Source organism: Sphaerodactylus townsendi, linkage group LG17 (genome assembly GCF_021028975.2).
Source record: "Sphaerodactylus townsendi isolate TG3544 linkage group LG17, MPM_Stown_v2.3, whole genome shotgun sequence".
Lineage (NCBI taxonomy): Eukaryota > Metazoa > Chordata > Lepidosauria > Squamata > Sphaerodactylidae > Sphaerodactylus > Sphaerodactylus townsendi.
Window position 1 is genome coordinate 10,361,990 of NC_059441.1, and position 16,725 is coordinate 10,378,714.

Sequence of the window (16,725 nt, forward strand, 5' to 3'; positions counted from 1 at the left end):
CTGCTTAGCCTTCGTGATCAAAAAACAACCATCTATATCAGTGGTGGCGAACCTATGGCACGGGTGCCAGAGGTGGCACTGAGAGCCCTCTCTGTGGGCACGCACAAACAGAGTTCGTCATGTGATAATAGTGTAATTATTTCAGGAAGATTATTAGCATTAAACCTAAGACCTAGTTTTGGGGAAGCAGCGTAGGTAACCCTGTTAAGCGCTATTAAATCCTACTGTTTTTCATGGGAAGAACGAAAGCGTGAACCTTTCCCTGGGAATAAACTCGGTTGCTGGCAATGGGGCTTGCTTCTGAGTAAACCCTCCTAGGGTCGTGATTCACCCATTTGAAGTGTTGCACAGTTGCTTCAAAGCAAAGCCACTGACTACCACCAAGCTTACTCCCGAGTAACATATGCCTTGGAGTCAACCATTTTTTCTATACTAAAACCTCAGTATTCAGGTTAATTGTCGTGTTGGCACTTTAGAAGAAGAGAAGAGTTTGGATTTATATCCCCCTTTTCTCTCCTGCAGGAGACTCAAAGGGGCTGACAATCTCCTTGCCCTTCCCCCCTCACAGCAAACACCCTGTGAGGTAGGTGGGGCTGAGAGAGCTCTGAGAAGCTGTGACTAGCCCAAGGTCACCCAGCTGGCATGTGTGGGAGTGCACAGGCTAATCTGAATTCCCCAGATAAGCCTCCACAGCTCAGGCGGCAGAGCTGGGAATCAAACCCGGTTCCTCCAGATTAGATACATGTGCTCTTAACCTCCTACGCCACTGCTGCTTTGCGATAAATAAGTGGATTTTGGGTTCCAGTTTGGGCACTCGGTCTCGAAAAGGTTCGCCATCACTGATCTATATTGAAGCTAAATGATTATAATTTACATGAATGTATATGCTTGGAGGGGGATGAAAATCTTATTACGCATGGACCAAAAATTGTTTTTATCAATACAGTGTGCTTGTAACAAAACTAGTGCTTATATTAGCAGGAAATATGGTAATAGATTATATCCAGTTGGGTGGTTGTGTGATTTCCGGGCTGTGTGGCCGTGTTCTAGTAGCATTTTCTCCAGATGTTTCACCTGCATCTGTGGCTGGCATCTTCAGAGGGTATAGTGTTTAAGAGCTGCAAACTCTGATCTGAAAAACGGGCAGCCCAATCCAGAGGGGGTGGGCTGAGTTCCCCTCTGGGGGTTTTATGCCCTACTGAGTTTCCTCTGCTCCCCAAACCCCACTCTTGGGCTGGCTCCACCCCAAATCTTTAGAAATTTCCCAACCTGGAACTAGCACCTCTAGTCTTTGGAAGTGTCCTCAAGTCAGCATTGGGCGTGGCACAGAGAGCATAGAGTGTATCAGTCAAGACAGGCCAATTGGGTCTTGAATCATATGTTGAATAGGGCATATGATCAGATGACTGTGTTCTCACCAACTCCATTGGGACCTGCCGGAGAGATATTCTACCATTATTCTTTCAGAAGAAACAGCTTGGAGGCTTTATTGACCATCCCCTAGTTTGCTAGGGGAGCAGCAGTGGCGTAGGAGGGTAAGAGCTCGTGTATCTAATCTGGAGGAACCGGGTTCGATTCCCTGCTCTGCCGCCTGAGCTGTGGAGGCTTATCTGGGGAATTCAGATTAGCCTGTACACTCCCACACACACCAGCTGGGTGACCTTGGGCTAGTCACAGCTTCTCGGAGCTCTCTGAGCCCCACCCACCTCACAGGGTGTTTGTTGTGAGGGGGGAAGGGCAAGGAGATTGTCAGCCCCTTTGAGTCTCCTACAGGAGAGAAAGGGGGGATATAAATCCAAACTCTTCTTTTTCTTCTTCTTCTTGCTTCAAACGAGGCCATTTGCTTTGGATGTCCTCTCTGGGCGAAGCCAACGGGGAGAAGAGATTTTGCATGGAATGGCCGAGCGTTCCCTCAGTTTGGGACAAAGGTTTTCCCCAGACTGGGAGAAACTCCACCCTTCTCTAGACCAAAGTTTCTCTCCCATGGCTGAAGTCACCCAGCCTTCATCTCGAGCTCTCCAGGAAACAAACAGAGCCAAAAGAGAAGGAAGTTTCTAATTATCCACAATAGCTACTATGCTGCAAGCCACTTGGCAAAGGAAGGCGGAATAACACTCGGAATCCAAACAAAATAAGTTGTTTTGGACGATGGTGTTCATATCAGGGTGTAGGCCAGCTTGACGTCATTACTTGGGGGGGGGGGGGATGATAAGTGCCATCAAGTTGGGGGGGGGGGGGCGTATTTCAAGACAAAAGACTAACAGTTTGCCATTTCCTACCTCTGTGTAGCTACTCTGGACTTCCTTGGTGGTCTCCCAGCCACATACTAACCAGGGCTGACCCTTCTTAACTTCGGAGATCTGACAAGATCGGGCAAGACGGGGCTATCCAGTTCAGGGCATCCAACCTCTTACTGGTCAGCCTCCGGGCATGTTTAAAACTGCACCACTACAGATATTCAGTAACACTGGTTTCACTCACTTACTCCCTCTTGCAAGGGCCAAAAGAGATGCGGAAGTCGTGCAAACCGTCTCTCTGACCCAACCTGACTCTGTGCCAATTGGTGAGTATTTGTCGTTGCTGGTCATTCTCTCCCTACTCACCCTTCCATTTCTTCCCTCCAGTGAAAGGGAGCCAGAAGTGTGAACTGAATTGCCGAGCGGTGGGCTACCGTTTTTACGTCAGGCAAGCTGAGACGGTCATCGACGGGACGCCTTGCGACCAAAACGGAACGTCCATCTGCGTCTCCGGTCAGTGTAAGGTAGGAGCCATTTTTCTTTTTTTTTCAACAATAACCACAGTCCCTTGTGTGTTCAGTGTGATCCCCAATGAAAGAGGCAATTCCCGGGGCCACACACTGCTGAGCTAGATCCCCTTCCGCATGTGCAGAATAAGGCACTTTCAATCCACTTTCAATGCACTTTGCAGCTGTGCGGAAGAGCAAAATCCACTTGCAAACAATTGTGGAAGTGGATTGAAAGTGTCTTATTCTGCATGTGCGGAAGGCGCCTTTGTTTAAGGCAGTGATGTTGCTAAAGAGGTTGGCTGTAAAGTCTGCCTTGGGCTTAGTGCTGGTTTGTAGTTCACCCCCCAAACTGTAGAAAGGGACTTTTATGGGCTGGGGTCATCTTCTAGTTTTTTTTTAAGCTGGATATGATGCATTGGAACCACAGTAACCTCAGCTTGACTGATGCAAGTCCTACCTATGTAACAAAGCTAGTTGTGCCTGATGCATATGCTACCTTGTTTCCCCGAATATAAGACATCCCCTGAAAATAAGACGTAGTAGAGGTTTTGCTGAAGCGCGAAATATAAGGCATCCCCCGAAAGTAAGACGTAGCCAAGTTTTTGTTTGGAAGCATGCCCGGCGAGCAGAACACAGAAAAATAAGACATCCTCTGAAAATAAGACATAGCGCATCTTTGGGAGCAAAAAATAATATAAGTCATTGTCTTATTTTTGGGGAAACACGGTATGTGTTTTTAATGTCAGGGACTGAAAAGGGTTTTATGTATGTATGTGTGTGCATATAATGTGGTTTTAATAATTTCTGAAACGTAATAGTTACAAGGTTCTTTTCCATCCAGCTAAAATGTCCAGTACCCCTTTCAGCAACAGCTTTATCGTGAAATGCAATTCGGGAGGACTACATGGTGTGTTTTAAACCATCGCGTCGCCAAAGAACTTTGCTTATGGACAGACGCAACGTGTTCCCCCCACCCCTCCGAGCCCCGCTTTCTCCTCCCTTCGCCCGACTTGTTCACATCTGGACAATATCACACAAGTTCTCCGGCTTTATTTTTAGCCGCGCCAAGCGTCCTTAGAAGCGCTGGCTTTCCTTTGTGGATGATAGATAGGTGGTTGGGTTCTGATTATTCACTCAAGAATGTGCTTGATCTCCAGTTCAAGGCGAGGAAAACGGTTGCAGATTTGATCCAGAAAGCGCGAGGAGCCAGGGCTGGAATCCTTTGCAAAGCGCTCTGTGGGTTGTTCGCCGGGAAATGGACTTTGGGAAGCCAGTGATTACCGCCTGAGGGGATTTATTCAGCGCTAACATTAGACTTGGAGTCCGCCATTGTTTCTGCCTGCTGCAGGTAAACCCTCACTCTCTTCCCTGGGTTCTCTTCCGCACACGCAGAATAATGCACTTTCAGTCCACTTTCAAACACTTTGCAGCTGGATATCCCCCCTTACTAAAGCGGTAGGAGAGCTGGCATGAAAGTGGTTGGCGCTTGCACTGCCACCCTCACAACAAACGCCCTGTCAGGAGGGTGGGGCTTGAGCCCCTGATACCGTGACTATCCTGGTCACCCAGCTGGCGTGTGTGGCAGTGGTCAACTCAGCATTCCATCCATTTCTTGGTTGATAAATGAGTACCTAGCACATAGCTAGGGGGTAAAGGATTGCCGGGGAAAGCAATGGCAAACTACCCCACAAAAACGGCTTGAAGAAGAAGAAGAAGAGTTTGGATTTATATCCCCCCTTTCTCTCCTGCAGGAGACTCAAAGGGGCTGACAATCTCCTTGCCCTTCCCCCCTCACAACAAACACCCTGAGAGGTGGGTGGGGCTGAGAGAGCTCCGTAGAGCTGTGACTAGCCCAAGGTCACCCAGCTGGCGTGTGTGGGAGCGCACAGGCTAATCTGAATTCCCCAGATAAGCCTCCACAGCTCAGGCGGCAGAGCTGGGAATCAAACCCGGTTTCTCCAGATTAGATACACGAGCTCTTAACCTCCTACGCCACTGCTTGCCTATGAAATCACTGCTTGCAGTCGCACCCCAGGGTCGGACAGGACTGAAGGGGAAACTTTACCTTCATTACTGTGTGGAATAGCAAAATCCACTTGTAAACAATTGTGAAAGTGGATTGAAAGTGCGTTATTCTGCATGTGCGGAAGGGCCCTAAGTAGGATTGCCCGGTACCCTTGGCAATTGAGAGAAAGGACATGTCGAGGCCTGCATCACCAGTGACATCACTTCTGGTCTGTGCTGGAAGTGACATCATTACATTGCCGGCAACGTGGGGGGCGCTCTGGCGTTTGGACGGTAACCTAATGGTAGAAGTCTGGCATTGTGCTGTTTACTCATTGAAAATTATTTTCTGTCTTTCTCCCTTGGGGAACTCAAGGCGGATTACAATATAAACGAAACGTTATAAAAAACGCAATAAAAACCACAGTAATAAAATCCATTAAAAGTCACCATTTAAAGTTGCTGACTTGTCTTTATTCTGACCTGCATCGCCCAAGTGAGCCTGACCTTATCAGAGCTTGGACGCTAAACAGCCCTGGTTAGTGTTTGGATGAGAAGCCCCCAAGGAAATCTAGGGTTGTGACAGAGAGGCTGCAGCGTTTGGGACTCTTTAGTTTGGAGAGGAGACGTCTGAGGGGGGATAGGATTGAAGTCTATAAAATTATGCATGGGGTAGAAAATGTCGACAGAGAGAAATTTTTCTCTCTTTCTCACAATACTAGAACCAGGGGGCATCCATTGAAAATGCTGGGGGGGGGGGAGAATTAGCACTAATAAAAGGAAACACTTCTTCATGCAACGTGTGATTGGTGTTTGGAATATGCTGCCACGGGAGGTGGCGATGGCCACTAACCTGGATAGCTTTAAAAAGGGCTTGGAGTTATTTATGGAGGAGAAGTCGATCTCTGGCTCCCAATCTTGATCCTCCTTGATCTCAGATTGCAAATGCCTTAGCAGACCAGGTGCTCAGGAGCAGCAGCAGCAGCAGAAGGCCATTGCTTTCACATCCTGCCTGTGAGCTCCCAAAGGCACCTGGTGGGCCACTGCGAGTAGCAGAGTGCTGGACTAGATGGACTCTGGTCTGATCCAGCAGGCTAGTTCTTATGTTCTTATGTTCTTATGTTCTTAGAGGCAGGCAATGGCAAGTTACCTCTCTGAATACCTCTTGCCTTGAAAATATTGCAGGGTCAGCTGCAACTGGACAGCACACACACAGACACAAACACACACACACGTTGACCTTTGCTTGCAAAAATCTCTGCGTCCTCCTTTCCCCCTCTATGTTTTATCAATTCCAGGAGGAAATGAGAGAATTCTAGTTGCACGATTTAGCTGTTTGATTGACAAGGCCTTGGATCGGGCACCTGCTATAGCTGCCAGTTCCCGAGCCATTTGATGCCTCTGCTTTTCAACGCGGGGGCCGTGTTGAAATAATCCTATCTCGGAGCAGGTACATTCTCCGGCTTTGTTACACCTTTCTCCACCTTCATGCTTTCGGAGGCTTCAGCCAGATTGTGGAGCTCTTGCCGTGACAGGCCTCGCTTTGTTCTCCCTTTGAAAGTTGGCCCTGTCCGTGATTATGTCAAGACCTGGAATGTGTTCCTCCTCTCCCTCTGCATTCTGATGCTATGAGCCCAACCACTCATCCTTGGGAAGGGGGGAACGCTGGCAATGACCTTTGACCTTCAGGGACCCTGAAGCAACCTCTGCTCCCAACCAAACTCGATGCCAGGGCCGTGTTAACCCATGGGCTGGGCCTCTAGGCTTTCGGACATTTGGGAATCAGAGCTAATGCTTATGCCATCATTAACACTTTCAGTTGAAATAAAGTCCGCCGGCCTCTTTTCTCACAATGCAATTGCTCTTCCTCTTTAGTTTGGAGAGGAGGCGGCTGAGGGGGGATATGATTGAAGTCTACAAAATTATGCATGGGGTAGAAAATGTTGACAGAGAGAAATTTTTCTCTCTTTCTCACAATACTAGAACCAGGGGGCATTCATTGAAAATGCTGGGGGGAAGAATTAGGACTAATCAAAGGAAACACTTCTTCACGCAACGTGTGATTGGTGTTTGGAATATGCTGCCACAGGAGGTGGTGATGGCCACTAACCTGGATAGCTTGGGGCTTGGACAGATTTATGGAGGAGAAGTCGATTTATGGCTACCAATCTTGATCCTCCTTGATCTGAGATTGCAAATGCCTTAGCAGACCAGGTGCTCGGGAACAACAGCCGCAGAAGGCCATTGCTTTCACCTCCTGCAGGTGAGCTCCCAAAGGCACCTGGTGGGCCACTGCGAGTAGCAGAGAGCTGGACTAGATGGACTCTGGTCTGATCCAGCTGGCTTGTTCTTATGTTCTTATGTTCTTATGTTCCTTTCCTTTTCTCTTTTGAGATCCTGACTTGTTCTTGTACATGTTGACTGCCAGTTATTCTTTTTAAAAATGTATAAAATAATAATAATAATAATAATAATAATAATAATAATAATAATAGTAATAGTAATAGTAATAGTAATAGTAATAGTAATAGTAATAGTAATAAGAATAATAATATGGGGGGGGGGTGGGGGGGGGGGGGGGGGTGGGGGGGAGGGGTCGGGGGGGGCGGGGGGAGGGGAGAAAGGGGGGGGGGGTGGGGGGGGGGGGGGGTGGGGGGGGGAATAATAATAATAATAATAATAATAATAATAATAATAAAGCTTTTTACTGGCATATTAGCTGATGCAATACAAGACCACCTGGAAGGAAAGAAATTGCTGCCCCTAGAACAAAAAGGAAACAAACGAAACAGTAGGGGAACAAAAGATCAACTGCTCATAGATAAAATGATCCTTGAGAATTGCAAAAGAAGGAAAACCAACTTGCATGTAGCTTGGATTGATTACAGGAAAGCATTCGATTCACTGCCACACAGTTGGATACTTCATTGCCTGGAGATAATTGGAGTCAGTGAGAACATCAAGAAATTGGTCAAGAATGCAATGCACACTTGGAAAACAGAATTAATAGTCAATGGAGCAGGAATAGGGGAAGTCAACATCCGAAGGGGAATATTCCAAGGAGACTCCCTGTCCCCACTACTCTTCATCATTGCTATGATTCCGCTCTCTATAATTCTGAAGAAAACAGGTCAAGGATATCAGACAGCAAGAAACTCACCAAAAATTTCACACCTTCTATACATGGATGACCTAAAGCTCTATGGAAAATCAAAAGCAGAGATTGAGTCACTACTGAACACAGTGAGAGTCTTTAGCACTGACATTGCAATGGATTTTGGACTTGACAAGTGTGCAACTTTGGAACTCAGTAAAGGTAAACTTGCAACATGCGAAGGTGTGAATATGCCAAATGCCATAGAAATAAAGAGCTTACCAGTGAATGAAAGCTACAAATACTTGGGGATACTGCAAGCAGAGAACATCAAGCATGCAGAAGTCAAAGGCGCAATTAGGAAGGAATATCTTAGAAGGGTCAGAAAAATTTTGAAATCAAAGTTAAATGGAGGAAATACAATAAAGGCAATTAATACTTGGGCGGTGCCTGTAGTACGCTACACTGCTGGCATAATTAACTGGACACAAGCCGAATTGGACATCCTGGACAGAAAAACAAGGAAAATTATGACCATCAATCGAGCACTGCATCCAAGAAGTGATGTAGACAGACTCTACCTGGCAAGGTCAGAAGGAGGAAGAGGACTGCTCCAGGTCAAGCAATCAGTAGAGGAAGAGAAAAGAGGCCTGAAAGAATACATCCAAGAAAGTCAAGAGCCAGCATTGAAAGAAGTCCACAAGGCTGAGATGCTGAAAGCCAAAGAATCAAAAGAAGAGTATAGAGCCCAACAGTTTAAAACACGAAAGGAGCAGTGGCTAAACAAGCCACTCCATGGGCAGTACTTTAAGAACATTGAAGGGAAGGTTGACAGCAAGCAAACATGGGAGTGGCTCAGAAGGGGAACTCTAAAGAAAGAAACTGAAGGCCTGATTTTTGCTGCCCAGGAGCAAGCATTACGGACAAATGCAATAAAGACACGAATCGAAAAGTCCTACAATGACCCAAAGTGCCGTCTCTGCAAAGAGTGTGATGAAACCGTGGAGCACATCATCTGCTGCTGTAAGAAAATAGCCCAAACTGACTATCTCGAACGTCACAATAGGCTAGCAGCAATGGTGCACTGGAACCTTTGCAAAAAGTACGGCCTGCCCTGTAGCAAGACCTGGTACGAGCACAAGCCAGAGAAGTCCACAGAAAATGAAGAAGCAAAAATACTCTGGGACTTTAGAATACAGACAGACAGACACCTGGCACACAACACCCCAGACATAACAGTGATAGAGAAGAAACATGTTTGGATCATCGATGTTGCTGTGCCAGTTGACAGCAGGGTAGAGGACAAAGAGCTGGAAAAGATCACAAAATACAAGGACCTACAAATTGAAGTTGAACGATTGTGGCAAAAAAGAACAACAGTAATCCCACTATGGGGTGGGGGGGGGGGGGGGTGGGGGGGGGGGGGGGTGGGGGGGGGGGGGGGTGGGGGGGGGGGGGGGTGGGGGGGGGGGGGGGTGGGGGGGGGGGGGGGTGGGGGGGGGGGGGGGTGGGGGGGGGGGGGGGTGGGGGGGGGGGGGGGTGGGGGGGGGGGGGGGTGGGGGGGGGGGGGGGTGGGGGGGGGGGGGGGTGGGGGGGGGGGGGGGGGGGGGGGGTGGGGGGGGGGGGGGGGGGGGGGGGGGGGGGGGGGTGGGTGGGGGGGGGGGGGGGGGGGGGGGGGGGGGGGAGGGTGGGGGGGGGGGGGGGGGGGGGGGGGGGGGGGGGGGGAGGGGGGGGGGGGGGAGGGGTGGGGGTAGGGTGGGGGTTGGGGGGGGGAGGGGGGGGGTGGGTGGGGTGGATGGCTACCAATCTTGATCCCCTCCTTGATCTGGGATTGCAAGATGCCTTAACAGACTCGGGTGCTTTCAGGGAACAACAGCTGCAGCAGAGGAGCCATTGCTTTCACATGCTGCCTGTGAGCTCCCAAAGAGGCACCTGGTGGGCCACTGCGAGTAGCAGAGAGCTGGACTAGATGGACTCTGGTCTACAGTCAGCTGGCTTGTTCTTATGCTCTTATGTTCTTATGTTCCTTTAACTAGCAGAGATCCTGACTTGTTCTTGTGGCCACATGTTGACTACCAGTTATTCTTTTTAAAAATGTATGAAAATAATAATAATAGTAATAGTAATAGTGTAGTAATGGTAATAGTAGTAGTAATAGTAGTAATAGTAGTAATAGTAATACAGTAATAATAATAATAATAATATATGTATATGTAATAATAATATGTAATAATAATAATAATAATAATAATATGTAATAATAATAATAATAAAGCTTTTTTTACTGGCATGGCATTAGCTGATGCCACTGAGACCACCTGGGAAGGAAAGAAATTTGCTGCCCCTAGAACAAAAAGGAAATAATGAAACAGTAGGGGAACAAAAGATCAACTGCTCATGGATCAAATGATCATTGAGAATTGCAAAAGAAGGAAAACCAACTTGCATGTAGCTTGGATTGATTACAGGAAAGCGATTCGATTCACTGCCACTGAGTTGGATGCTTACATTTGCCTGGAGATAATTGGAGTCAGTGAGAACATATCAGAAATTGGTCAAGAATGCAATACACACTTGGAAAACAGAATTAATAGTCAATGGAGGCAGGAGGCAGGAGAAGTAAGCATCCGAAGGGGAATATTCCAAGGACTTTCCCTGTCCCCACTATATTTCATCATTACTATATGATTCCGCTCTCTATAATTCTGAAGAAACTGGGTCAAAAGGATATCAGACAACAAGAGGCTCTGCCAAAAGGCTGCCTTCTATACATGGATGACCTAAAGCTCTATGGAAAATCAAAAAGCAGAGATTGAGTCACTACCAGACACAGTGAGAGTCTTTAGCACTGACATTACAATGGATTTTGGACTTGAAGCAAGTGTACAACTTTGGAACTCAGTAAGAGAATACAAACACATTACAGCAACATGCGAAGGTGTGAATAGCATACCAAATACCATAGAAATAAAGAGGCTTACTGGTGAATGAAAACTACAAATGCTTGGGGATACTGCAAACAGAGAACATCAAGCATGCAGAAGTCAAAGGCGCAATGATGGAAGGAATATGCTAAGAAGGGTCAGAAAAATTTTAGAAATCAAAGTTAAATGGAGGAAATACAATAAAGGCAATTAATACTTGCCCAGAAGGTTGCCTGTGGTACGCTTCACACTGCTGGCATAATTAACTGGACCTAGAAGAGCCCGAATTGGACATCCTGGACAGCCAAACAAGGAAAATTATGACCAATGTCCAGGCACTGCATCCAAGAAGTGATGTGAACAGACTCTACCCTGTGAGGGTCAGAAGGAGGAAGAGGACTGCTCCAGGTCAAGCAGTCAGTAGAGGAAGAGAAAAGACTGCCTGAAAGGGCATTCAAGAAGAGTCAAGAGCCAGCATTGAAGAAAGAGATCCACAAGGCTGAGATGCTGCAGAAGCCAAAGAATCAAAAGAAAATTATAGGAGCCCAACAGTTTAAAACACGAAAGGAGCAGTGGCTAAGAAAACAGAAGCCACTCCATGGAGCTGATACTTTAAGAACATTGAAAGGAAGGTTGACAACAAAGCAAAACATGGGAGTGGCTCAGAAGGGGAACTCTAAAGAAGGAAGGCAGAGGAGCCTGATTTTTGCTACACAGGAGTAAACTATTACAGGACAAGTGCAATAGAGACACGAATCTGAAAAGTCCTACAATGACCCAAAGTGCCGTCTCTGCAAAGAGTGTGATGAAACCGTGGAGACACATCATCTGCTGCTGTAAGAAATGAGCCCAAACTGACTATAAGAACGTCTGACTAGGCTAGTAACAATGGCCACTGGAACCTTAACACAAAAGTGAAACTGCGCCTGAAACTGGGAACATAGTATGAGCACAAACCAGAGAAGTCCCACAGAGAATGAGAGAAACAAAAAAAATACTAGGACTTCCCAGAATACAGACAGACAGACACCTGGCACTAACTAGAACCCAGACTTAGCAAGTGATGAGAAAAGAAACATGTTTGGGGATGTAGCTGTGCCATTTAAACAACAGGAGCAGGGAACAAAGAGCTGAAAAAGAATCACAAAATACAAGGACCTACAAATTGGGGATTTAGGCAGACTGGCTGACATGAAAAGGACAACAGCAATCTCACTAGTGATGGGTGCTCTAGGGAGGAATCCCAAGAAATCTCACTGAAAAACATCACAGGAAAACCTAAACTTGGACAGAACATCAGTCCACATGCTGCAGAAAGCAGCACTTCTAGGAACTGCACATATTCTACGCAAATACCTCTAATATCCTAGGTCCTTGGGAAGGACTCGATATTCAGAGATGAATTCCAGACACTTGTGCTGTGTTGTTATGTGTAATAATAATAATAATAATAGTTTGGATTTATATCCCCCTTTCTCTCCTGTAGGAGACTCAGAGGAGCTTACAATCTCCTTTCCCTTTCTCTCTCCACAACAAACACCTGGTAAGGTAGGTGGGGCTGAGAGGGTTCAGAGAGAACTGTGACTAGTCCAAGGCCACCCAGCAGGAATGTAGGAGGGTGGAAACACATCTGGTTCACCAGATAAGCCTCTGCCACTCAGGTGGAGGAGTGGGGAATCAAACCTGGGTCTCCAGATTGCAATCCACCTGCTCTTAACCAAGACACCATGCTGGCTCTGAGCTATATGTTAAGGTACAGAAAGCACAGAGTATAAGAATGCTCAACTTTTCCCCTTCTCATCCAGCATAAACTTAGCATCGTGTGCCATCTAGTGTTAATCAGATGCATGGTAACGTGAATCAACTTTCAATCTAGTTGAGGAGGGGCCGTAGCTCAGTGGTTGAGCGTCTGCATGTAGAAGGTTCCGGGTTCCATTCCTGGCATCTCTAGCCAAAAAGGACCAGTTTAAAAAAAACATAACCGAGGAAACCCTGGAAGAATGCTGGTCTAGACAATGATACTGACGTTGGTTTACACTATTTTGGATGGGAAAATTTGTTCCCTTCATACAGACAGAGGTGCTACACATTCAATCCATTTGAGAACACGGAAATTCTGGACCACTCTGACAACCCTTTCGATCGAACTGGAAAAGCCATTGAAATTCACTGTACATGGACAGACACTTGGAAGGGAAGAAACCATGAAAATGAACAGAATTTGGCACTAGCCAGTGTTTACGGCATTCAGGAGTCAGAGACAGTGACTAATCAGCTCCACACAAACACAGGACAACTATAGACAATAGCAACCAAAGGGAACAAAGACCAGGATACTTCTATTCAGATGCATTCATCTTTTGACCTTGCTATCTTCATTGTTACTCCCAGGCTACAGACTTCTTTGTGACTCACATGCCAGGCTACTCTATTCAGAGGGCCTCACCTTTTGACCTCACAGTATATATACTCCACTTGCTTTCCATTCCTACCATCAGATCCTCTGAAGATGCCAGCCACAGATGCAGGTGAAACGTCAGGAGAGAATGCTGCTAGAACACAGCCCAGAAACCACACAGCACCCCAGACCTCTGAACATCTCCTGCCTTAAAAACCAGTTGGGGGTCACCGTGCATCACCTGTGACTTGCTGGGGGAAAAAAGTAGGGGGAAGCTAATTTCTTTCTTTTCTCCACCCCGCTTGCCCGTTGCCCTGCTGAGCTGCGTGCAAAATTTTCCTACGGCTTTCGTACAAAGGGTTCAGTTAAAAATCCCTGCGAAGCCAGTAAAATATCCTGGAAAAAAGAGGGAGGACACGCTCTTCCAACAGTCAACATCTTTGCGGTGTCGAGTATGTAATCGCTCAGGAGTGACGACTGATCTTAAATGCTGGAACGAGGGCTCCCTTCGCTGTCTGCTCCAGCTGCGGGATTAACAGCCAGCTCGGACTTGTTTCGGGGCGCTAAAGCCGGAGCTGGTGTCTCACTGCCGAGAAAAGGGCTCAGCTGTGTGTTAGCAGGTTTAGGGAGAATTAGCTCATTCGCCGTCTCCTCCAAAGGATGCAACATGAGACCAGCCTCACCCAACACAACCTTATCTAGAGTTGCCAGATTCCCCCCCCCCTCGCAAACAATGGGCCTGACTTAAAGGGGGTGTCTATGATTGGCAGGCTGCCGGGAGGCCAATACCTGTCTCCTCAGTGATGTTGGCTCCTATGGTGGACTCGATGGCACTCTAGGATTTGAGCAAAAATGCTATGTGATTGGTGTTTGGAATATGCTGCCACAGGAGGTGGTGATGGCCACTCACCTGGATAGCTTTAAAAGGGGCTTGGACAGATTGATGGAGGAGAAGTCGATCTATGGCTGCCAATCTTGATCCTCCTTGATCTGAGATTGCAAATGCCTTAGCAGACTAGGTGATCGGGAACAACAACCGCAGAAGGCCATTGCTTTCACCTCCTGGGGTGAGGCTCCAAAGGCACCTGGTGGGCCACTGCGAGTAGCAGAGAGCTGGACTAGATGGACTCTGGTCTGATCCAGCTGGCTTGTTCTTATGTTCTTATGTTCTTATGTTCTTATGAAGAAGAAGAGAAGAAGAGTTTGGATTTCTACCCCACCTTTCTCGCCTGTAAGGAAACTCAAGGTGGCTTACCAGCTCCTTTCCCTTCCTCTCCCCACAACAGACACCTGGTGAGGCAGGTGGGGCTGAGAGAGTCCTGAGAGAACGGTGACGAGCCCAAGATCACCCAGCAGGAATGTCAAAGTGGGGAAACAAATCCAGTTCACCAGCTAAGCCTCTGCCGCTCACATGGAGGAGTGGGGAATCAGACCCGGTTCTCCAGATTAGAATCCACCTGCTCTTAACCACTTCACCATGCTGATAGAAAGAAGGTGGTTAAGGAGGCCCAGCAAAGACTGCACTATCTGAGACTTTTAAGGAAACGACAACTGAATGGAAAACTCCTGGTGTCCTTTTACCGCTGTGCTATAGAGAGTGTCTTAACCTACTGCATCTGCGTGCTAGTTCCTCAGTTGCTGGTGTGGCAGATGGGAAGGCGCTTTTCAAAGTGTGGATCACTACTGCAGAGAGGATTGCTCGGCTGCCCTCTCCCCTCGCCCGGAAGAACTCTTCTATAATTCCAGAACCCGAAAGAAGGCCCAAAATGACTACAGAGAGACCATCTCATCCGGCTACTCTCTTTGGGAACTGTTACCATCCGACGAACAATACAGGTCTATCAAAACTAGGACAAAGGAGCTTGGGGACAGCTTCTACTCTAAAGCTGTGGCTATGCTGAACTCCGTGGCTTCGTGTTGATGTGTTTGGGGCTGTGTAGGGATGGGTGGAGGAAGGGGAAAGTGAGGATGGGGTATGAGTCTGAAACTGTGTGCATCGAGGAATGCTGCTAGAAATTTCGTTGTGCATGCACAATGACAATAAAATGCTTATGCTTATGCTTATAGAAATCATTTCCACCGTAGAGTTTTTGCCCCAATACTGAGCATGGTGAATCTCTACTGGGAACATTCGGCATACAGAATGTGCAGTACTGTGCTGCCTTTTGCTTCGCTGATGCTTTCCTCACAAAGAGTCCTGGAGAACTCAGAAGCTTGTACACCGCTTTATGTTTGTTTTGGGTTAGTCCTAAGGAAAGATATCGCGTGGCTTCAATTTTCGGATTCCGCTTGGGTCCGTGCAGCGTCTTAGGTTTTGCAGAAGCAACTCGGAAATGTGTATCCAGCTAGTTAGATTGGCTGTGGGTGCCCTCTGGTGGATTATTTATCACCGTGCAATGCAAAGGATCTTACTGAACTGCGTTTTGTGTGTTTAATGGCTGCATTGTTCAAAACGTCCTATTATTAACAGCCTTGCCCAGGGCTTGCAAACTGAGGGTTGTATCTTCCTTGTTGGAGTTAGTCCATCTCAGCGTGGTATGTTGGTTAAGAACAGTGGGCCTTGGATTTATTCTGCACACTTCTTGAGGACTTTATGTCAGATTTGCTCAATATATTTGTATGGCTACGATGCACGGCGGAGATTCTTGAGTCTGATGTTCCCCTTGAGTTCATAGTTTCTGCGCTTTTTGCAGACACATGTACATGTTTATGTTACATATGTTGAGCACTTTTTGAACTTGGGATCATTGTATTGTAGCCTGGGTAGAACTTGTTCTTGCTCACTGTTATTTTAGAATCATAGAGTTGGAAGAGACCCCAAGGGCCATCAAGTCCAACCCCCTGCCATGCACAATCAAAGCACTCCTGATAGATGGCCATACAGCCTTTCCTTAAAAACCTCCAAAGACGGAAACTCCACCACACCCCCAGGCCGTGCATTCCACTGTCGAACAGCCCTGACTGTCAGGAAGTTCTTCCTGATGTTTAGGTGGAATCTCTTTTCCTTCCCCTTGAACCCATGACTCCTGGTCCTAGTCTCTGGAGCCGCAGAAAACAAGCTTGCTCCCTCACCAACATGACATCCCTTCAAATATCTAAACAGGGCTAAACACCTCTTAGGAGCAGCAGTGGTGTAGGAGGTTAAAGAGCTCGTGTATCTAATCTGGAGGAACCGGGTTTGATTCCCACCTCTGCCGCCTGAGCTGTGGAGGCTTATCTGGGGAATTCAGATTAGCCTGTGCACTCCCACACACGCCAGCTGGGTGACCTTGGGCTAGTCACAGCTTCTCGGAGCTCTCTCAGCCCCACCTACCTCACAGGGTGTTCGTTGTGAGGGGGGAAGGGCAAGGAGATTGTCAGCCCCTTTGAGTCTCCTGCAGGAGAGAAAGGGGGGATATAAATCCAAACTCCTCCTCCTGGTTCTTCTTCTTCTTCTTCTTCTTCTTCTTCTTCTTCTTCTTTCTTCTTCTTCTTCTTTCTTCTTCTTCTTTCTTCTTCTTCTTTCTTCTTCTTTCTTCTTCTTCTTCTCCTTCTTCTTCTTCTCCTTCTTCCTTCTTCT

General features: G+C 47.3%; 1 protein-coding gene across 1 annotated transcript in view; it reads left to right on the forward strand.

Moving 5' to 3' along the window:
• Window positions 1-16,725, forward strand: part of LOC125446169 (thrombospondin type-1 domain-containing protein 4-like) — a 201,316-nt gene that overhangs the window by 52,481 nt on the left and 132,110 nt on the right. Inside the window, exon 2 of the mRNA XM_048519720.1 lies at window positions 2,625-2,761. Coding sequence (XP_048375677.1) covers window positions 2,625-2,761 — 137 coding nt within the window. The remainder of the gene's footprint in view (window positions 1-2,624; window positions 2,762-16,725) is intronic.